Source organism: Elaeis guineensis, chromosome 13, assembly GCF_000442705.2.
Source record: "Elaeis guineensis isolate ETL-2024a chromosome 13, EG11, whole genome shotgun sequence".
NCBI classification, from domain to species: Eukaryota; Viridiplantae; Streptophyta; class Magnoliopsida; order Arecales; family Arecaceae; genus Elaeis; species Elaeis guineensis.
Window position 1 is genome coordinate 15,105,996 of NC_026005.2, and position 24,494 is coordinate 15,130,489.

The window sequence follows — 24,494 nt, forward strand, 5'->3', positions numbered from 1 at the left end:
TTATGGATTTTGGCAATGTCCGTATTGAGGCACTTCTTGAGAGCAAAACAGCTCAAGTTCAGAATCATACTCAAATATGGAGATAACCCAGCAGTTTAATCAAAATCTAACCTATAATTTGGTAAGTCAAACATCATATCACATAAAAATCACAACAGAATTTGTTTTTACTATAGAAATGGATCTGTAGCAGCAACAAGATTAATTCAGAGGGCAACATTAGATCTGGTCCCATCTGTCTCTGTACTTATCAAAAACAAGGGATAGAAATATGCCAACAAATTAATATCTTGATCAAGAAAATTTCCTCAAGGCAATCCTATGGACATTGGTAACCTTCATATATTTGGAATCCTTGTTTTATGAGCATATTTGAATGCATAAATATATCATCAGCACAGAACTACCCAGTACCAACACACATGTGATGGGAAATTGCAAATGTTGCCCCCTCTATTCTCCTGGTATTGAATTCCATCTAATTAGAGAATCAGAGAAAAGAAAAAAAAAGAGAATATGAAAGATAGAACAAAGAATGCAGTAAAAGGATAGCGTGTCCCCATAAAAGATACGATTTTAGATACTTCATATAGATAGTTTAAATCTTCATTGGTCCATATAATGTTGTGCTTCGAGGCCTCGAAAAACTGTAATGTGATTCTCAGTGGTAGTTTAGTGGCTAAATAATAGAGAAATGATGGCAAAAAAAAAAAAAAGAAAAGAAGTTAGAAATGCAATGGAATGTGGAGAGGCCAAGGTCCACAATCTCGATAGTGGGTATTGTATTGGTACCTTATTGGTACGTTATGGTATGGTACTCCCCAGTACTGAAATAGCTCTCTGACTATTTTTCTAAATTTCTCTCGGTACACTTTTGTATGCCTCAATACAAGTCGATATATCTCGATATGGGGTGACACACCTTGGTTGGTATGGGGCTTGTACCAACTTGATGTTGAGTTCCATACTGGTTCCCTCCTAGGATGGCATGCCCTACCGGCAGTATGGGCTGGAATAGCAGACCATGGGAGAGAGTTGTGCGGCATAGCTCTAATGATGATTAAGGGATCAGAACTGAGGGGACTAGTGTACCCCTATTTTGAAGATGGCCACTTATAGCATCAATGATCATTATACAAATATAAGTAGGAAAATAGCCATGTGACGCATGTAACCCAGGCCTAAATGACAGACAAGCCAACAACACTTTTACATCTGAAGCATACAGATTTCTTAAATAAAAGTTTCAAAAAGTACAGCATGTCATTTGCCTCTTCATTTTCTAAAAATGGTTTCTAAAGCTATAATAATGCCTGAGAATGCAATAATATTTTCATGGATCATAAAAGAGCATAAGCAATAACCAAAGGTAAATAATGGAAAAATATTTAACATTTTAAATGTCCACCCAGACAAAAGCATGCATTTGACCAAAGCAATGATTTCGTACCCATCAAAGGCAGTCAACAGTTTTTTTGTCAAGAACTAACATGAAAAAGAATCTGGCATAATTTGTGAGCAGTATGTAATTTGCATACCTCCTTCCAAGAGCCGAGAGGAAGTTCTGCATATTTCCAAGTAGCCAAGCAAAAAGCAACAGTCCCAATCCAATAAGAAAAGTAGCGAACAGATTCTCCCACACATTATAACTTGGAATTTGGTTACCAACTAGTGTAGCCATTTGCTAAGACAGAAAAACAAATTAACATTTAAAACATCAAAATACAGTTCATGTTATGTTAGCATACAACATTACAACTATAATATTTTCATTTTTAAAAAACTTCAGCACATATTGTATAAGATGATTGGGGTCCTTAAATTGACATGTCTACCATATCTTTTGGGAAACATAATGTTAAGAAACAAGAAACAAGAAAAATACAAAAATGCATTTGGAGGCCCAAACAGGCTAGGCATGCCAAACATGTCAAAGTGCATGGTTGATATCCTTTATCAGTAGGAGGGCGATATGGTGGATACCAAAGTTTGTCGTGCTGTACCGAACCGAGTGGTATGGATATCATACCGATTCGGTACCAGCATGCCATATAGGGGGTGTACTGGCACATGGTATGCCGAACCAACTCCATATTAACATAATAATAGGTGGGCACTGGTATGGGGCCCAGCACCGAGATGGCATTTCTTGGATTATATCGGTATAAGTTTGATATGATATTTTAGACCTTGATACAAAAGGCAACAAAATCATTTCCGTATCTTTCAAGCTTGAATATCTCAAAATAATACAAAAATAATTCATAAAAGTTTTACATTTATATATAATAGTAACTGCTTGGAGTCAAAATCACACACAACATACATTGTAGTATGAAAGACCACACTACATCAAAATTCGCTTTGTGATCCAAATCTCACGCAAAACAAAATGATATCAGTTTTAGGACCAAAAGCAAAAACATTTAAAGGGAAGTTGAAAGGATAACATACCAAGAAACCCCAACACATCGCATAAATAAGTCGTGTGATGATACTAGGTTGCGTAGTTAAGAGAACAGCTTGATTATAAATTCCATATGCGTAACCACCATCTGTAGTCAAGCAGCCTCCAGATGCTGAATCATTTAACCACTGTTGCCAGGCTGATATTGAATTATTGTTTCCATGTCCACATTCAATGAATGATTCACAACGCAAGATATAAGAATCAGAGCAGGCAGCATGTAGACAATCATTAACCCTCTGAAACAGAAAAATGTAAAGTTAAAGATATGCAGAGTCATGGACAGGTTAATGTTGCATTATACTTTTCCTATAAGGATTGGGATCGGGATTAAAATATATGCATGGTGCAGGTTAGACCAGCAGCAAATAAGGCTTCTAATTCAGGGATGAGACATAGGTAATTTTAAAACTAGTGATCATAGTATGATGTCCATAGAGTAGTTGACAGGGATATTTGAATCTGATCCTCCTCCAAACACAGTATAGAAGTCCCTTGTGAACAGCAGAAAGCATGAAGCAGACATAATAAAGATTCTACTTCGGCTAAACTTGACCCTACACAATCTCCATTATGGAAGTGGATTATATCAAGCAAGCATGTCTGTCAGAAAGGTTTTTAGTTTTTACCAACCTGTAGCCCAAACATGTACCAGATTGTGCCCACAACATGCCCAGACAACAAATACATAAACATATTCATAACAAAACTTGTCCATGCTGACTCAAATACGAAGCCACCTGTTGACCAACCAGCTAGCAATTGGAAAAATTTAATCATTCTTGGTATATACTGAATTATAACTGTTAAGCATAAGACATCTCTTGCATAGACCGCTTCTGTTGGTCCCACAGCTTCTGGTATGACGAACAATAACATGATCTTCATCAGAAACAGGAGAGAAGATTTTTGGTAAGTACGAAGGACAAAAAGAACTATAGCTAGAAAATATGCTTTGTATCCTAGTTTTTTACAGCATGAGTATGCTACTGAAAGAAAACTGTATGTCCATAAGTACTGTTTCATAGAATTAACACGGCAGCAGCAGTTTAATGATTTGGAGCAAAAACAACATCAACCAGCTGCATTTTTTAAATACATATCAAGGATTTACAAGCTGACCACAAGCCAATGAAACTATTTGTTTTAGGTTTTATTCTCAGAAGCGATATGGTATAAGTAGTTTTTTATGTTTCAAGCACAAATAGCATCTACTAGCTCTTTGATTAAAATCAGTGGTTCAAGATTTCAAGTGTTGCAGCCTTGCAGGCACTGGCACATTGTATTCCAGCTAGTAGCTAGCATAGCATGTGCTATGTAGTGTCTCATGCCATGCTGGATGTGTCAACCATGGTCCAACCAGCATTCATCTGCCATGTAGATGGGGGAAGGGGGCAGTTTAAAGATAGCAACTTAACATGCAACAAAGGCCTAATAATAATCCTTATTAAATACCAAAAACATATATATATATATTCATATGACATTTTTCGAGAAAAAGGAACATGTGAGGTACAATTGGAGGAACAAGTGTTCCTTGTGTTCATGAAAAAGAGGAATTTTGTGACACAAGCTGGAACCAAAGTCAAGGCTCCTAAGAAATGTGACAACCATGGAGTCTCCATGTGCAAAAAAGCGGCCTATTTCCAGTAAGTTCATTCTTTCCTAGGCCTAAAGCAGTTAGGATAGTCGATAGACAAGTCCAGCTTGTCTAAGAAGCTCGGAAGGATGCGGATCCTTACCAGATGGATGGTCTTGTAAAGCAATGTAGAGGGAAACACAGGATCATAACCTTCCACCTTAATTTTCTAAACAAGAAAAAGGCCAGATGGAGTGGGTTGGGGGACCAAAGCATTCCACTAGTAATGGGTATTCTAGGATTTTTTTTTCTTCCCTAAATCTTCAGAGGAGGATGCAACCCTCCATCCCCCAAGAAAACCTCCATGTAGCTTCATTCCTGCAGGTCAATATGTGCTAGCAGGCTTGGCACCTAGTATTGGTACAGTGTTGAGTGGCAATGGTAGCCCAGTATAGTACATGCCAACACATGGATTGGCACAGGCTGACACTCAAATCCTTGATACAAATACAAAATATACTATACCAAATTACCAATGCATGGTAATGCCAATGCATGGAATGGCAGAGTACAAGCTGACACCAAAATCCTTGATAAAGATATGTATAATAGATCCTACAAAATGAAAAAAATAAGCAACTTTACACTCAAGTTTATTATGCATAACAGACAAAAGAATGAGTTCATTTACATCAAAACCTTGAGTTTCTCTAGTCATAAAATATTTTCTTATTATTAAGGTAATGGCAGAAACTGTAGTCTGACTTTTGATGACAGGGATGTTATTTCATGTCTTAACACACCTAATTCACCCATTCATGTAATGCAAGAGAAATAGGATTCCACATGTAAGAAAAATAAATCATAAAACTAAATAACTCTAAACTCATTCTCGGTTAAGCAGAGTTTATTCTAAGTTCACACTAGACTACATGTAAAATTGATAAGAAGAGAGAGAAAAGAGGTTAGGGGTGGGGTGAAGAAAATACCAAAAGAAAGGAGGTGTGATTGATGGAGCCAATACTCCAATATTCATTAATCCTCTTTGACCTAATTGTTAAATTAAACTCAATGTAAATCCGGATTCCTAAAAATTACCTTTGAAAGTCCATAAAAATTGAAAGACTTAGGATCCATAGGTTGAATCATGCATTTTCCACTTCTGAAAGACTCTTCAGGTCGTATGTGCAATCACGGCAGAAAGCACACAAACAAATCCATCATTCAAATGCTTAGATGCAAGAATAAAATGAAAACAAATAGAGAGTTATCTTTTCTAGGAACTTTTCTTTTTTTTAATGTCTAACACTCTCGGAGAAGAAATCATATAATATGAGGGAGGGAGACGGAGAAACTACCCGATAGTTTTTCTCTCCTCTAACTAATCCCTCTAATATTTGAATTTTGATCTTGATCGGGCTAGCCCATCATGAATGGCCCAACTAGATCAAAAATACAACATCTCTCACTCGCACATGATGGGCTTAATAAGATCCGAAAAAAAATCAGCAAAAGAACAACTCTCAATTTTCATTCAAATTCAATGCCATTCATACTCAGCAAATGAACCGTGTGACCCGCGAGTACACCTGCACTTGGGAGCTCAATACTATGTGCCTATTAGAGAAAAAAACATAGTGGCTACTACCCCAAAAAAAAATGATTGTTCGAATAATTGTGTCTCGCCGTGCCTCAGACACATTTTGTTACATCAGTCAAAGCATATCCAATCCCTCTAAGAGCATGCTTAACTTTGTTTTCCTCACTATATATCCATAATTATGTTTAAGCTATATAAAGGCGACATAATTGGTCGATTGGTGAATACATGTGATAAATGTAATCATCAATGGTCTTCCTTTCACACTTATGCATCTTAGTTTTGGACCAACTGCTTTTCTAGACTTGTCCCATTAGGCTAAATTATTTTCTCACCATTGGAAACATTCTAAAGTAGCAAACATTGGCCCGTCACTTTGAAACATAGTTGAAAATCACATAGGACACTAATTCAAGCTACCATTGAATGTTATGTCTCAAAAAGGAACTCACATAGTGAGGATGCAGGGATTATTATATTTGATCACTCACTTCCCATATGGGTCGAAGCAAGCACATGTAGTACGAATTACATGCTATGGTGGTTTCTCTAAAAGAGCGTACGTTTATCTACTAATTATTACCACCATACAGATCTTGATCCAATTGCAACTTTATATTACACATTCACATGCAACTAGTCCGAGTTCTTTATTAGCTCACTATCTACAGCGTCTAATCGAGCACTCATATTTGGCTTTCACCCAGACTGACATGATTATGGGACTATCATATTTGGTCCGTGAACTGCATATTCATATATTAAATGTAGACCTCATCTTGACTCAGGTCAAGACGACACTTTTGATCCATAAAGTACTTTTGTATATTTTGACTTATTCTTTCAATGTCGAATAAGTATACTAGTAATGTCGCATTGACAGCATCCAATATCATAGTGTCTCATCTCATCTCGCTCTTCCAGCGCTTGAGATGGTCGCTTGTGTGAGAAAACCGACCTATGCTTGGTGACGTACATATAATGTATGTGTGTCTATGCTAGTTTTATAAGAAATATGTTCTATTCAATAATAAAACTAATATGGAACAAATAAATATCAATTCATTGATAATAAATATTGTACATTAAAGTCATAGTGATCCTTAAGAATGCAATTTCCTACTAAACTCTATACAATCCTAGAGATTCAACATGAGATAAGAATACATCTCTAGAAATAGGTTTAGTAAAAGGGTCTGCAATCATCAAATGCATAGAAATATATTTTAGGACCACTTCCTTTTATGCTACTATGTCTCTAATAAAATTATGTTTAGTATCAATGTGATTCATTCTGCCATGGTACTTAGGATCCTTCACATATGCAATGGCAGCTTGGCTATTACAAAGAACTGTTACAGATTCTGCAGCACTGGCTACAACACCTAGGCTTTGTAAAAATCTTCTAAGCCAAATTGCCTCCTGCACTGTGGCTAAACAAGCAATAAACTCAGCCTCCATTGTAGACAAGGTTGTACATGTTTGTTTCTTGCTGCTCCAATAGATAGCACCATTATTAAGCAAGAACACATATCCTAAAGTCGATTTGCGCTCATTCAGATCTCCTACCCAATCAGCATCTGAATAACCACTTAAGCACAAATTATTTCCCTGATAGCATGAGTAATCTGAAGTGCCTTTGAGATATCTTAGGATTCTTTTAACCGCCTTCCAATGCAACCTTTCAAGATTAGCTTGATAGCGGCTCACCAATCCAACAGCATAGCAAATATCGGGCCGTGTACACATCATAGCATACATCAAATAGCCAATAGCACTGGAGTAAGAAACATTAGCCATTTCTATTTTTTCTTCTGGAGTCTTAGGGCATATTTTAAGATTTAGGCCTTCGCTTCTTGTTATAGGAATGTCTATGGGGTTGCAGTCTTGCATGTTAAATCACTCTAGAATCTTTTTAATATAAGGTTCCTGCATCAATGCAAGAAGCTTTTTCATGCGATTCCTATAGATTTTAACACCAAGCACATAAGCTACTTTCCCCATATCATTCATTTCAAAATTTAAAAACACCCATTCTTTTATAGCGACAACAAACTCCTTATTATTCCCAACTAACAAAATATCATCCACATATAATGATAGAATCACAAATTTATCTTCAAAACATTTAACATATACACAATGGTCTTCATCGATCATCGTAAACTCATAAGAAGTTATAGCTCGATGAAATCTTAAATACCATTGTCTACATGACTGTTTTAGAATATTAATTAATCATTGAAGCTTACATACTTTATGCTCTTGACCTTTTGTAACAAAACGTACAGGTTGCTCCATATAGATTTTTTTATCTAGTTCTCCATTGAGAAATACTGTCTTAACATCCATCTGATGTAATTTCAAATCTATATGTGCGACGATGGCAAGGATAAAATGAATAGAGGCAAACCTAACGACTGTAAAAAAAAATTTCCTCGCAGTTTATACCCTCTTATTGGGTATAACATTTTGCCATGAGGCGAGCCTTGTATCCTTCAATAGATCCATCCGCCTTCTGCTTAATCTTGAGAACTTATTTGTTCCCGATTGCCTTGCGGTTCGATGGAAGATCAATTAAGTCCCAAACATGGTTTACTTTCATAGACTCCACCTCTTCGTCCATTGCCTTCTTCCACTCTTCCTTTGTAGGGCACAAGAGAGCCTCTTTAATTATTTTAAGCTCAACATCGTCACGTGAAGCTATCATAAAAGCTACTCCTTCGATGTCAAACGATGACGAGGGATAATTTTACGAGTGCTTTTACGTAAATGTGATGTGCCGCTCCCACTAGGTCTAGGAGGTTTAGGTAATTCCTCATTCGCTTCAACTTGTTGTAAAGGTGCACCACCAATATCAAGATCTTCCAACTCGAAAAATTAGAAATCCTTATCTATCTCACCCTTACTAGAAAATCATTCTCTAAGAATGTGATATCTTGTGATTCAATTTCGGTCCAACTTTCATCTACCAGCTCACTAATGAACACATACCCTTTGGAGTGTTCTGAGTATCTTATAAAGATATATTTCTTTCCTTTCGGATCCAATTTACCATATTTGTGAGAGAGATTGTAAACATAGGCAACAGACCCCCAAGATTGTAAATTACTTAGGTCAAGTTTCCTACCTGTCCATAATTCATAAGATGTGGAAGGGACCAATTTAGAGGGTACACGATTAAGGATACAGGCAGCACTTAGAAGAGCATCTCCCCAATATGAAATAGAAAGATTTGTTTGCGCCATAATCGACCTAACCATCTCTAGAAGTGTTCTATTCCTTCTTTCTGCAATACCATTTTGTTGCAGAATTTCAGAAATAGTCAATTGTCGATGTATCCCTTTCTCATCACAAAGCATCCTAAACTACTCAGATAGATATTCACGCCCACGATCAGTTCTTAATATTTTAACTATTTTATCTAATTGATTCCCAATCAAACTTAAATATCGTCTAAAGCAATCTAATGTTTCTGACTTATGGGAGATCAAGTAAATATGACCAAAGCACATAAAGTCATCTATAAACATGATGAAATATTAGGCCCATGCCTTGCCCTCACATTTATTGGACCATAAATGAAGGAAATCCAGGTGATCAGCATGCTGAATTTTCATCTCATAAAAATAAGGCAACGGAAGCATAAATTAAAACAATTTTAATTTATGGCATGCAAAGGATCTAATCCTAATATCACCTAAGGATCTAGTTTAGACATGTATGAAAAGTATTCAGATCTGAAAAATAGAAATAAAAAAGAAGGGAAGATCGATTACCTTAATCGCTTTTTCATCTTCCTGTCGGATCAGATCCTACGGATGCCCGAGATTTCTGATGTAGCCGCGCAATCGCCTGACCTCTACTGGTATCCACATGGAGTCAATCTGATCAGAGCGTCGAGGCCACCGGAGTGCTAGCACCTTGCAGGCCTCACTCCTTTTGCTTGGATCTAGATCCTGTTCTTCAACACCTTGAAGAACAGAACTGCAATGCGATCTCATCGCACTGATCTAATCGAATCAGATCTAGACTACCAAGAAGAGAAGAAAACATCTTTTTCTTCTCTTCCTCTCTCTCTGATTTCTCTCTCTCAGATCTCATCTAGAGGGAGAAAGAGTGTGGAGATGTGGAGGGAAGGGAGATAGACAAGGCTGCAGCGCGATCTCATCGCGCTGAACCGATTTGATCTTTGCAAGATCATCAAGAAGAGGAAGAAGACACTTCTCTTCTTCTCTCCTTCTAATCTCCCTCTCTCTCTCTATCTTAGATCAGGTCTAAGAATCAGATGGGTCATGGAGAAGAAAAGAAGGGGTGGCGTTGAGATGGTTCTTGCGGCAAGAAAGAATACCACTTATCACCAAACTAGCGCACACCTATTCTCTTCCCATTATTTTGTTGCACAAAACTGATTCCCCACACCCAAAACCTGATGAAATCTCATTCCTTTTTAGATTAGGACATCCTTATTTGAATCAAATTCAAATAGGAAAGAAATCTGAATAAGATTGAGTCCTAGAGAGGAGGGGCGCCAACTATTGGCGCCCCTACACCCTTCATGCACGCAAGGCAGAAATCAGCATGATTTCTCACGCCCCCACTCCCTATTTCTACATGAAAGATGAGAGAGAAGCCCGGTAAAAAGGTCCTAAGGCATCTGGTTTGATTGGATTTCAAATTGGGTTCGATTCGAATCCAATTCGAGTCCAATTCGAATCCAATTTGAAAAGACTGTCAATCCTGATCTAATCATGATTGTAATTCAAGTCTAACTTGGATAATTAAACCCAATAAACCTTAAGTCAAGTCTAATCAAATTAAATCTGATTTAAATTAATTAGAACTTGATTCATAATTTAATCAGCCCAATTAAATTGCAATACTTGCAATTAAGTCCCTTATGCTAACAATTAGCAGTTTCCAAATTTGTAACTCTTACAAATCGATCCGAGCCATTAATCTAATTGATAATTTGATCATGCTCCAAGCTATTGATCAGGACGAGCTCCTTTTGTGTGTGACCTCTCAGATTCTATTCTGTCTAGTAGTGAGATATACCGTGATCTCTATCACCATATCATTGAAACTCCTTTCGATGGGCTGGAACAATTCCAACTCACCCCATCAAAGATCGTTGATCCGAAAACGATCCTAGTGAGTTCTCACAATCTACTAGTAATGTCTAGCAGCATATAATGACAACCCAGCAGAATAGAAAGATGAACCCCTAAGTGTAGTTATCGTGTGATCAAGTTTCTCCATCGAGAGTCCCGACATGATGTAGGTTATAGAACCTCGTTAAACCCTAAGCATCCGTCATATGCCAAACTTAATTAGCTCGAGTCCAATTACGAATCTCATAGAAACTTCTTTCTATGATCACGCTGCGGTGGCCACAGACTTATAGACTCAGTCTCTTAAATTGCATAGGACTACTCCTTAACTACTAAGACCGATAGATCCCCTATAAGTGCACTCCTACTCCTATAGTGAACCTACTGTAGCGAACGTCCGCTACAAGGATCTATATGGCTAGAGACCATATTTATGTGTAGTCAAACTACAGCAATCCCACTATGAGCAGCCAAGATACCGTAGGTCAAAAAATTACTCACACAACTACAGCATCGAGAAGTCACCGACAAGTGAGTAGGTATCCATGTGACTTCTCATTTTTTATCACGCTCAGTACTGTTGTTCTCTAACAATCACCTGCACTCTCGCTCCAGTATCCCCACACTGTAGACTCAAGATCCATATATCCAAAAGGAAGCAATCAGTGCACCAATCTACTCAGATCAATCATCGTCCCCGTGATGATCATCAAATGAGAGCTTTTAGGAATTAATATATAATGACATGTCTTAAATTCTCAACTCTTGAGAATATGTGTCATTGACCATTAACTCCATAGATGATTCTAGAACACTACTTTAGAATGGATATAATTATCTATTAATTTTAATTTCAATAAATCAAGTACAAACTTATGTCCTGAAAAATTATAATGTGTCAACCAACAATTGACTTTTCAGATCACACATCTAACAATAAATATCATAATGGATTATTTGCAATGGAATTTCTGCTCTGGTTCCTTTAACAAATAATTTTTTGATTGTCTTTCCTGCTAGGCAATGCTCATAAGTGGGCAATTCTATTTTAGCGAGTGAGCCTAATAAAACTTCTCAAGCTAATCTATTCATTCTCTCTTGTCCGATATGCCCTAATCTAGCATGCCATATATTTACATCATCAATCACATTGCTTGAAGAAGCAATCAATGAAAAACACCTATCATCATAATTAATACAAGCACTGTAATTAACATTCAGCACCATAAAACCATCTAATAAATATCCAGAGCCATAATAAGTTGTTCCTAAATACACATAAACACAAATACCATAAAAATTCATACTCTATCCTAAGCCAAGAAGGACAACAATAGAAACCAAGTTCCGTCGAATATTTGGTGCATATAAGTTATCATATAGGAGCAAGGTACAACCATCATTTAGCATCAACTTGCAAATGCCAATACCTCTCACTCCAACTTTGGAATTATCCGCTACATATATCCACCTAGTGCCTGGACTGATTCGACGATACTCCACAAAAGCTCTTCTATCTCTAGCTATATGATCTGTGGCTCTTGAGTCTACAACCACATAGGACGAGATTCAGTAAGCAAACAACAGCTAGAAACATAAGCACAATTTAACATAATGGAGTAAGGGCATACCTTATTCGGTTCAGCGCACTTACGAGCGAAGTGACCCTATTTACAGTTATAGCAGCACATTTTGGCCTTGTCCTTCTTTTTACTACCGTGCTTACCTCTCTTGCGCTGGTTAACCTTACCAAGTTTGAATACTTGCCCCTTTTTCTTATCCATTTTGAAAAATTTTCAATCCTTTTTACGCTTGAAGCCAGGAGCCTTGCATGAGCTAGATTCAGCTACATAAGCGAATCTAGAAGATTTAGCTGCCTCAAGACGCTCATCTTCCAGCTCCAAATGATGCGCTATATTATCAAAATTCTTTACATTATCATTATGTGTCATAGTTTATCATATGCTCCCAGCTCTTAGGTAAGGATCTAATTGCAGCCTAAACCTGTTGTTCATCTGTGAGGGTATGGCCAGCTGCCTTCAATTCTCTTATCATATTTGACATTTTCCTAAGATGCTGCCTCATAGTATTACTTGAAAGCTTCTTATAGAAGTCAAACTTGATAGTGAGTCTCCTCAGCTTAGTAGCTGAAGTAGCCCCAAACTTCTCTTTCAAAGCAAGCCACATTTTCTGAGTTGTATCGTATTCCTCGAAAGCACACATGAGATCATTTTGCATACTGCTTAGCAACATGATGCGAGCAATGCTGTTCTTCCTTTTCAGGCTAAGTAAGCCTCCTGATCTCTCTTTTGTTGAGCTAAAGTATCTTGCTCAGGCTCAGCTATGGTATGGTTGAGTGTCTCTAAAACCTCTTGTTCCTCAAGGATGCACGGAACTTCTCAGTGCCAAATATTATAATTATCACTATTCAACTTATCACCCTTATTTAACTCAGCCACAATATTCTTTGATGCAAATGCCATATTGAATACTACTACATAGAGACAAGTACACAATAAATACTAGCACAAAATATCCAACATGACATATGCACACATATATATTATGATTAAGCAAAAAATGAACTGAATCAATGATAACCTAACATAAGATACAGAATCGAAAGTTTGCTATGCTCCCAATCATCTTATATGTTCAAATATCTAGTTATCATTGACTTAGAACTATTTGCTCAAAAAATTTTAAGTTCTAGGTGAGAACTTTCTTCAAGTTCTACCAACCTTAGAACTCCCACTCAACAATATATTTAAACATGTTAGAATAGCAATGAATAAACAAATCAACAAAAATACATAGCATGCCATTAATGAACAATAAATTAAGATCATACAATGTCAAATACATAAGAGATTATCTACTTGGGCAGGAATCTGAATAAACAAGTTTAATATACATATTTTACAATCAAACAAGGCATAATACTAGTTAAGCCTTCTTTCCAAAATATAATTCCTGCTAAGTCTTTTATGCTCTTGGTATGACAAAGCATTCCCTATGTCGAAAACAAACTGATCTAGGATAATCCTCTGTCCTACTCTGCCTAGCCATGGATCCCTAGGATCCTTATTGTGTTTGCAATAGCCTAAGTGTCTTGCACCGTGAAGGTTTGGAAATTGAGATAATACTGCAGTTTGCCTAATTCTAGATAATATACGACGCTCCTCAGCTAACTCAAGCTCACAAGCCATTTTATAGAAAGATTTAATTTCACTCTTCTTGCATTTTTCTCACAGAGTGAGAGCTACTGTTTTCCATTCTTCTAGTAGGGAGTTGAGCAGAGTAACAATTTGTTCTTGAACAGGGATACTGATCCCATCACACCTAAGAGATCTGATTAAATGATCCAAAATTCCTATGTTCATTTGTATAGTGTATTTAGAATCCATCTTATAATTTTTGAATTCTTCCTAAAGGGTTTGCGATTCATCACCCATTTTGCACTATATGCATAAAAGAGAAATATAGTGAAAAAGAATAATACATGATGAATATTATATTAGCATCAATATAAATCACATGCAGCAATATTATTTATTTTATTATTATTAAAATAAAAAAATTTGGGCTGCGTACACCATGCGCATGTGCAGCACCCAGGCGCGAGTGCACCCCATTGCGCACGATTGGAGCATCCAGCCTACTGCCCCATGAGTGCAGTCTGCATTGGACTAGGTGTGCCTTCTCTTTTATATTTTAATTTTGGGAGACATGGACCATTAGACTCCATGCTCCCACTCGTAAGATTGCGGAAAAAACGAAAACATAATGTGCCGCAGAGCAAGCCCTTCTACTTGGGAGACGTGCTTAACCATCCCATCCAAAATAAGGCAGTATCTCATTTAAACAAAATGACAATATCAGTTTTCAAGGGAAAAGACACGGTCATGTTTGTTTTTTTCAAAAAAAGACTTGCGTGTGGGACAAAGGCCTGCTGCAATACAATTCTCCTTTCTTTAATAATTTTTGAACAATAGAGGTTTTTTAGAGAGAAAACTCTTCATAAATAACATCAAAAATTACATATGATATATCATTGGAAAGCTCATCTTGATAGCTTTCAACAGATAGTAATATTCAAATAAAGTAACGATCGTATGAGAGGATATATCTGAAACTCAAAATCTATAAACTCCAAATTCAACCTTTAAGGGCTCTGATACCAATGTTAAATTAAACTCAATGTAAATACGGATTCCAAAAAATTACCTTTGAAAGTCCATAAAAATTGAAAAACTTAGGATCCATAGGTTGAATCACGTGTTTCCCACTTCTGAAAGACTCTTCAGGTCATATGTGCAATCACGGTAGAAAGCGCACAAACAAATCCACCATTCAAATCCTTTGATGCAAGAATGAGATGAAAACAAATAGAGAGTTATCTTTTCCAGAAACTTTTTTTTTTAATGTCTAATACTCTTGGAGAAGAAATCATATAATATAAGGGAGGGAGATGGAGAAACTATCCAGTAATTTTTCTCTCCTATAATTAATCCCTCTAATATTTGAATTTAGATCTTGGTCGAGCTAGCCCATCAAGGGCGGTCCAACTAGATCAAAAACCCAACACCAATTAAATGCACTATTGGTGAAATTAAATTAAAGTTTTGCCCTAAATAAGTTAAACCAATAATTTATATGCACAAAAGATGAATAAAAGATGATGATAACAACAGTTGAAGAGAAACAAGTAACTTGTAAAGAGTGAGATCTTACCTGAGGAAGTGGTAATGCGACACACAGGTCAAGTATAAAATTATGTTGAAGATAATGAAGAGCTATTTTCTTTGGTTGATCAACTAAATCCCCAGCACCCACCACTCTAGATTCAGGAGCCACATATGCCACCCTGAACTGCAGCAAATGAAATGATTATATTGATAATAAAAGTTCAATATAACTTATGATTATGCAGGTCAGATAAAGAAAAATGATTTTATTTCACACAGCCAATTGTGAGATTTATGAAGAGTGAATGATTCATATATACATAAAATAATAAAAACAGGCACAAGCTTTACTAAGCAAACTCTAAACCTCCGAGGGCTTGGAGGCTTCAAAACTCATATCCTAACACAAGAACTAGTAGCTGGCTGCTTTTTTTCAGTACTTCTTTGTAATCAGGGAACCTTGTCCATCAGAATAGCAAATAGGACTCAAACTCCCTCTATGTAATAATAAACAATTTTGTGAAAAAGAAGCACAATCATTGATCATAAGCAGATTTCCAAATTTGGTACTCATAATTTGACCACAAGATTGTACAATCAGTCAAATGTTAAAAAGATAACAGCTTTTAGAAGGAAAGGCATTAAACATGTCAAATAGTCATATATTTGCTAGTCCATGAGATTTTGTATTTTCACGATTGCATATGCAAAGCATGCACATGGATATGGAATACAAATGCAACATTATATGGATATGCCAATACAAGAAGTCTTTAAAAAGTAGGATACAATGTGGCTAGGATATGTCAAGAAGTACATGTATTTTATACAAAAATACAGGCATAACTATATAGATACACATAGATGTACATATGTATGCATGTAAAAAAGAACCTAAAAAGGATGGTATGCCATTAAAAATTCATAATAACATAGATACTTTATACAATAGCATCAAATTTACAAGCTCAACTTTTACAAGTTCATCATTTAGTCATCCTTCTCCATATACCCAGCCTACACTTCAAGTTTTATCATTAACATCATAGCCTCCAACATTGATATTCACCATTAAAGGCTAATATTTTTTTTAAAAAAAAAGCACGCTTCTCCTTAGTTTTAGAGGTATCAAGGTAGCATTTCAAGTGCATATGGGAAGTATCCAGAGTATTATCTTTTAATTTTGAACAATAGGATACAATACAATTATATGGCACATATCAGGGAAGCATCTAATGAGTATTGATATCTAACATATATCTAATATGAACAGGACATGTGATTTGAAGTATCTTTGCTTCCTTAGATTGTATGTATTGGCATTTTAAAACTCTGTTAAGGCCAAAGCAACTTGCAATATGCCAGTCAAAACATGGTAACACTATTGATCATATGGTTGGTTCGGTTTCTTGATAAAAATTCTTAGTGGTTGCATCTTTATTGTACCATTTCTACAGAAAATAGGCTAGCGTAGGCTAGTATTTTTTTTTTTTTTTGGCCTTCCTCACTCATCCAAGTTCCAAATATCGAAATTGCTCAACTAAAAGAAAGGATAATTATGAAAAGAAAAATGCTAGTGAACTGAGACCAATATTATGACAGGATAGTTGTCTTCAAAAGCAGAAAATAATTTCACCCAAGTAACTGACCTGAAGAAGCATGTGTATGAAGTAGATGAAATCAATCACACTCCTCACAATTGCAAATGATGTTGCCAAGGACCAGTCCATGATTATACACTTGTTGTGCTGCTCTTGAAAGGAAAAAAATGGAAAGGAATGCTATCATGTACCACAAATGGACCAATTCATGCATGAACATATCAGATGAAAGTCATAAAGGTCAATCATGCAAGTGATACTTTAGATAATTTAGTCCTAAGCATTAACAAATTGTTAAACAATCTGTCATGTAAGCATGAAATTTAAAACATTAAAAAGGTAAACTAGAAAAATAAGGAATAGTCAATACAGAATATACCTCTTGTCAATATTTTTACAAGCAATATTGAAACGCAAATAGAAAAATTAAACCTTGTACAAGGGTCTCCTTAACTATATTTTTTTCAACCTATAAAAAACTATATTTTATTTTAGACTGAACAAAATTACAATTAAAAAAGTAAAAGTCATATTTTTAATCATATTATGCTACTTTCAAAGGAAAAGAAGAAAAGGAGGTGTAACAATCTTATATTAACATCAAGAGGTATATTATTTGCAAGAACAAGAATGCTCCATCGATATATGGTTCTTTCATGCATTTCTATGCCCCCTTGCCCATTCATTCCCATGCTGGTCCATTTTCATCCATAATATTGATCAAAGTTGTGGGTCTGAGGAGGATGCATGACAGTAAGAAAAGCTTTAGCATATATCAGGATATTTGTTCTGAGTTTGTGGTAAACTGACTTCAGGTAGTATTAGAAATGAACACACGTAAGAGTACAAGGAGTTGCACCAAAAATAGAAAAGGTCCTAAGAAATCCTTTCAGATGGTTGGGCAATTTGCAGCATACACAGACAGATTTAGCGAGGTGGGATCGCAAATATGGATCAGAAAGGAGAACCAGAAGACTAAGAAGATAATTGGATGAAAGTAGTCATGCTATCTGTTAAAAAAAAAAAAAGAGTGAAAGAACTTGGCATGAAATAAGAAAATAATGGCAAAATAATCCATAAATGCATCAGTTGACAACGTATATTTTAGTTGATAACTGAGAGGAGCTCTTGCTTCCATAGTTGTTCTTTCTCTGTTGCATTAACTCAGCTTCTAAGTTCACCTGCTTCTGTGTAGATTCAGACAGTTCTGGAAACTAGATCAAATTTAGTTAACATTTGATCTGCACCACTAGTTGTCGTTGTAATTCTGATACCATGAACAATATGAAGAATGTAATGTATAAACCATCTCTTATATAATTTATGTATTTCCAGAAGGTATGAAGAAGTTAAAAGACAATGTACTTAACTCAGTAACTAAAGAGATGAGAAAGGAGTCCAAATGACCGAACAGGTGAAGAACAACAATTGCTTTTAATGACTCTTGTTGTTTCAACATTTTATACAGTATCATGCCTATGTTATGATATGATGATAAATTGATAATAAGCACTTGTATATATTTCATGTTGTACTGAGGCAAGCTGTAGATGTGCCACAACAAAAAGTTATTACATTTCAAGCTTTTAAATTTCTGCTAGCTATGGAATAAAACATAAAATATACTATAATGAATGGTACTTATTCTCTCCTTCATAATTTTGTTGGCTCATCATAATATACATATACAAAGGATGTTGTCTCAAATCATTGATGCATATAAGTAAACCTGATTAACCCAAATGATTTTAGTGACCTAGAAGAAATATGCTAACGTACAACCTTTTTCTGCTTAGAAAAGAATGAAAAATGAGAACTGAAGCTCAACAATTACAAGAATAATTTAATGCATAAGCATAGCATAAAATCACATAATTAAGCAAAAAACAAAAAGAAAGAAAGAAATCATTTGATAGAACCAGGATGTACTCCCTAGATGTAGAAAAAAGCAAATGCATACCATTTGTATTGAGGGAAGCAAGAAAAATACTGGATCAAAGACAACCATCCCCAGGCAACAAATAAAAATAAATCGGTTCCATTGTTGGACAACCCTGGTATGTGGATTCATGATTGGGAAATATGAATTAAAACAAGAAGTAAATTTCCTTGACCCTCCAGCATCCCCATACAGAATTTCATGAAGCTGCACAAGAAAAGCAACAAAGAGAAAGTAAACACAAATTTAGCTAATAATACATGAAAGCTTAAATAATTGATGCTATATAAAGTCATCCATATTGATGATGAATCCTTTACAGACATTTATCTTTTAAATTTTAACTAGAAAAGATCTAAGCAGAGCAGTATGATCCCCCAAAAAAAGGTAAGGAGTGATGCAAAAGAACTAGTTAAACTAAGACAAAAATGTGCTTCAAAGTATCAGCATAAATTTCTTTGATCAGTGCTTGGTTGGAAAATGAGATAATAGATGATTTGGTGAGTTCATTACCCTTCCCTCCTTAATTTTAATTGGAAAAATTTTGAGAAAGTAGACTCCCAACTTTGGCATATTTACGTAACTAACATGAAGTGAGCATCATCGTCATCATCATCACCCAATGATCTTCACATTGAAAAATAGGGTCCATAGAGTACAAAATTACAAATGTTGGTCAAGAGGGCTGCATGGAAGGATTAAGCAGATACATACAACCAGCTACCTACCTAATCTCTACTCTCTACGAATTAATATTAAATTCCGAGCAGGAAACTTTAGGCAAGAGAGATGCATGCCATGAAACCTAGAAGACCACATGTTGGGTGGCATAGCTAACTTTCTAGTTGCAATTAGAGCTCGTGTAATCAAGGAGGGAGTACTACAAGATTTTTGTAATAGAGAATTGTTTTCCTATCATATGAATAAATTACAGGTCAAAGAGCAATTGAAATGAAATACCCAGAGAGTTGTAATGGCACATGGATCATAAGGGTTAAGCTCTTCCAAGTTTCATCCAGAAGACTTTAACCATGCATCCTAAGCTTCAGATTTCTGATATTTTACAGGGACTTGAGTTGAAAGATGAAATAATATAAAGTTTTTGACCAATGACCATCCGCAAGTCATATAGAGCCAATCTCCTCCAATCATTCCTATTTCAATTTGGTGGGGAAAATCTAAACCAGAGTGAAGGTCAAATTTGGCTTGAGGAATTTAGGATACCTATTCTGTCATCGTCTTATTTGGATTGTTTAAACTTTTGGTTCACCGAAACATTTCAGGTTTTGAAAGAGGTGAAAGCCAAGAGATATAAAAACTCCTGTTCTGGGTTGTTTTGTTCCTTCCCATTGCTTTTCCTTCATTTTAGTTGTTCTCGTTTCACCATCACATAAAACAACCAGTAAGTGAAATCTCATGTCAGAATTGCAGCAAACAATTTAAAAAGACTTGATCAGCTTCAGTTCAAAGGACACTGTTCTCTTTTTCTTTTTATCCTTCAGTAACTTATAAACAAAGATAGCTTCAAATGATTATCTCTATAACAACACAGCCAAGTTGCAAAAATTTCTGTCATCTTTGCTTATATACACTGCATGCCTGTATAATGCCATTTTCATGTAACAGTAGTAGCATCCTGGTTCAACAACAATCAAGTTTTCTATTTAAACCAGCAAACACTCATATCTTCACTTTTACATGAAAATCAATCTTTAGTTTGTAGTAATTGTTTAACATAACTCCCAGTCATTTCCTTGATCCTAGTAGCCTATGATATCTATTCAAAATCTAATTATAAATTTTAAACACATGTTACTAATAATGGTTGCATAGGTTTCCATGCAAAAGAGGAGAGTGTCTGAGGGAAAGAAATGCACCTTGCTGTCAAGATGAATTGAACCTTGGAGACGATCCCGTTTCACTATATAAGCTGCTGAACAATTGATGCAATCAGGATTGCTGCATAATGCCAAGCTCCCAGATTTCAGCAAATGCTCATTTCTTCCTTCATGATCACCATCTGACCAGTTCTTCTGAGCCATTTCTTCAGGCATGACTGCAAGTAAGTTATGTTGTTTGCCAAACTTGGACCCAGAAATCTTATCAGGTTTCTGCTTGCTGTATAAAGGGCTGCTCAAAGGTACAAATTGCGTTGTCCTCTTGCTACGCAGATGACCAGTAGGAGAGACAAAGTGATCTTCATTTTCATAGGATGATCTTGGTGGCTTAGACATTGATGCACTCCCAGCCATTGAACTTCGATATTCACCTTCTATGTTTGATGGCATGGGAACTTGAAATTTGACCCAAACCAGATGCTTCTCAAGAGCTGGCCTTGATAAGAGGACATTTTGAAATGCATGTGAGCAAAATGACAATGACAACAACAACAAAGATGAAAAAAAAGAAACAAAAATTAACTTGAATTACTCATCAGTTTGATCAAAAATGTTCCTCAATACTCAAGAGTATTGATGAAAATAAGAAATTATTAGCAAATAAGAAATGAATATGTACACAATTATTTTCCATCTAAAAGAAAATTCATAATCTATTTGATGTACAAAACTATTAAATATTAAAATTTTCATGAGATAAAATATGAGCGAATTCAATGGAAAGGACCCTAAGCAGGTACTTCTTGTCAGTAATAATAATAAAAGTTTGAGACTATGATAAAACTGAATAATTTTTTTGCAAGAACTAATATTTTTTTCAAAAACAAATTTTAGAACCATGTAACAATTGTAAAGCTCATTAAAACAAAAGGATGTAAAGAAATAAACTATGACTGGATTCCCAAATCATGTAAGCCAGTGCTTAAATGATTGGGTTTGGATGGAAGTTACAAGCACAAATTAAAGAAAATTTAAGCATTAACTAAAGAAACCTGCCCTGATTAAGAGCATGCTTCCAACAGAAATGAATTAAGAAACTCTTTGGGCAAGGCAGGTTGGTCATTAACCCACAGTTGAAATATGATAACTAAAACTTTTGAATGTTATTAATTCAAATAGATGGTCAATAGAAGGGTTAGCTCATTCACAATAAAAAATGACATAGCACATTGTACTTCATGTTGCATGCAAAATGGCATGGTTCATTATCTTACATTATATGCTAAAAAGCTTCAGGCTTCACTATACATTTCAAAGATGCTTGCAGATTTATCAGTTTTCACGAGATGATTACTGAGATAATAACATGAATGACTAGAGTCATTGCATCCAAATACACAATAATAGCACAGAGTTAAAGCAGCAAAAATATAGATCAAAGAACAAAAGGACCTTAAAAATGGTGAGTATCTGCTGCCCCATCCACCTTTTAAATCACAAAAAAACAGGAGCCTTCTTATTCATTTACAAATTCATATCATATACCAAACTTCGGAATTTTGAACCAAAAAATAAAACTAGCTCAGGATTTATCACACATATATGTGGTTTCACTATATTAAACCACCCAGAAAAGGGAAATTTCTAAGCTGTCACAGGTGATGCAACCCCATCTTTAGAAATGGATTGAGTTATTGCAATCAATAGCAGACGCAAAGCTACCGAAGAATAATTTTTCTTTTAAGATTTCCGACTAAAAATGGCAATCCTGAAAACGATGATAAATATGGACCACAGAGAATAAATTTCAATATCTTAGACAGGCGCAGAATTCCTTAAAAAACAAAAAGACTAAAAAACCCACAGTTTGCAAGAAAAAACAATGTTGCATTTCATAGAAGAAAAAAATGAAGGAAAGAATCGCAACAAATATTAAAAATTCCACAAGAAAACATTTTTAAAGAAGCAGCCAAGAAACTCCAAGAAAATTAAAGATTTTTACCCTTGAAAAAAAATAAATTAAAGATTTCAGGCCAAAAATAGATATAGAATTCCAGAAAAACGAAAAAGAAAACACAAAATTTACGTTAAAATGATGTCACAGAAGAAAAGCCAAGATTCCAGACAAGAATCTCATGTTAAAACTCCAAAAAAAAAAAAGGGAAAAGAACAGAAAAGATCCTACAGCTACCGAGAAAACGATGTTAAAGAATAAGACAAGAAACAAAAATAGTAACAAAAAATAGACGAGAACGAGAACGAGAACCAGCGCTCGAGAATGTTCGCATGAAAACAGAGCTGGAATTCTTCATACACCAAAAATTTTCCAAGAAAACGTTCTCTAAACTTCAAAGAACACGCTGCCAAGGACAAAATAGTAAAGAAATCGGTGAAAAGGAGAACCTTGTCACTCGTGAGCCGTCATCTTCACATTAGAGAGCGAGAAGGAGAGAAAGAGAGTGTTGACTCCAATTCAATGTTCCGAGAGAGACTTCATATATATCCCAAAAAAGAAAAAAAAAAGTTAAGAATAGTATGGATGACGAATGGACTTGAGAAAGCTATTAAAACTCTCTTCTTATGGAGTGGAAGGATCGGGAGTGGGGGTCCCATGTGGAGTTATTTTTCCGAGAAGGGAAAATTTGTTTTTGTTCCAAAGATTTTTTTTGTCTAAAAATCAGCAAGAACCTCAATATTTCAAATGTTATGCAGTAAACATAATGAGGAACAATAAATTCACTTAAGATTTATTCTGTGTGAGATTTTGAATTTTTTTAAGAAAAATAAATGTATTAATTACTGAATCTTTTCTTCAATCACTGTATCTTCTATTTAGATTTTTTTTTTCCCTTGTTTTGGTCTGATATGGAGTCTACTGTAGTTAAGTAAGTTTGCATTTTTTAATGATTTACATAAATTTTTCATACAAGATTTTGACATCACTTCAGCATTTCCTGAATCTTTTCTTTGGTCAATATATCGATGTATGTATCTTTTACTTGGCTTTTTTTTTTTCCCCTTTTTTTACTGCTGTAGCAGTTATTGCATGAGATAATTGGATTTGTCACCCATGCCAAACGGGAAAGTAGTAACTGCAAATCTGCATGCCTTTTCACATTGTCTTAAGAGGAATGCTAGAAGGCTCCCATCATGTGCACACAAATAATTCCCGTGGCAAGAGACCGATACAATTTGGAGGATTTGTTGCCAAACACAAAGTAGGTTGGTTTGATTGAGGAGTTGCCAGATCAATACTTATCAGCCCGGTGAACTATTCCTGTGGACATAACAAGCGCCCTGAAGTATTTTCCTGGTTCTGGAAAGGTGACATACGGGTGGGATGTATGTCCCAAACAAGTAGTGTCTGCATTCATCTTCTCATTTTTTAGTAGGGTTTGAGTCTTATTAGTATTAATTTAGACAGATAAGCATATTTCTATCATTGTCATTTGTAGCTCCTTTATAATTGTCAGTTATGGCTCCTGCATCCAATGCATCCAAATATGAGTAATATAACTAGAATATAAAGCACCAGATTTACGGTTCACAAGCCTTCAACCAATCCAAACTTATTTTATATCCAAGCTGTGAAATTCATCTATGGTCCGATTGTAGGGGATACAATGCACACGATGATCTTTCTTCTCAAGGAAGAAGATCTGCCCAAG

At 35.5% G+C, this 24,494-nt stretch overlaps 1 protein-coding gene across 2 annotated transcripts in view; it reads right to left on the minus strand.

Annotated features, from left to right (window-relative positions):
* The window catches only part of LOC105056488 (probable cyclic nucleotide-gated ion channel 20, chloroplastic), a 36,722-nt gene extending 13,359 nt beyond the window's left edge, over positions 1 to 23,363 (minus strand). Inside the window, exons 1-8 of one of the 2 annotated variants that reach the window (XM_010938706.4) lie at positions 23,230 to 23,363; positions 20,866 to 21,317; positions 19,010 to 19,195; positions 17,098 to 17,196; positions 15,495 to 15,632; positions 3,101 to 3,349; positions 2,455 to 2,706; positions 1,539 to 1,684 (exon numbers count right to left, since the gene is read on the minus strand). In XM_010938706.4, coding sequence (XP_010937008.1) covers positions 1,539 to 1,684; positions 2,455 to 2,706; positions 3,101 to 3,349; positions 15,495 to 15,632; positions 17,098 to 17,196; positions 19,010 to 19,195; positions 20,866 to 21,276 — 1,481 coding nt within the window. In that variant the 5' untranslated portion in view covers positions 21,277 to 21,317; positions 23,230 to 23,363. The remainder of the gene's footprint in view (positions 1 to 1,538; positions 1,685 to 2,454; positions 2,707 to 3,100; positions 3,350 to 15,494; positions 15,633 to 17,097; positions 17,197 to 19,009; positions 19,196 to 20,865; positions 21,318 to 23,229) is intronic. The other variant, XM_019854448.3, reaches the window with a different exon arrangement.
* Positions 23,364 to 24,494: the final 1,131 nt, after the last annotated feature.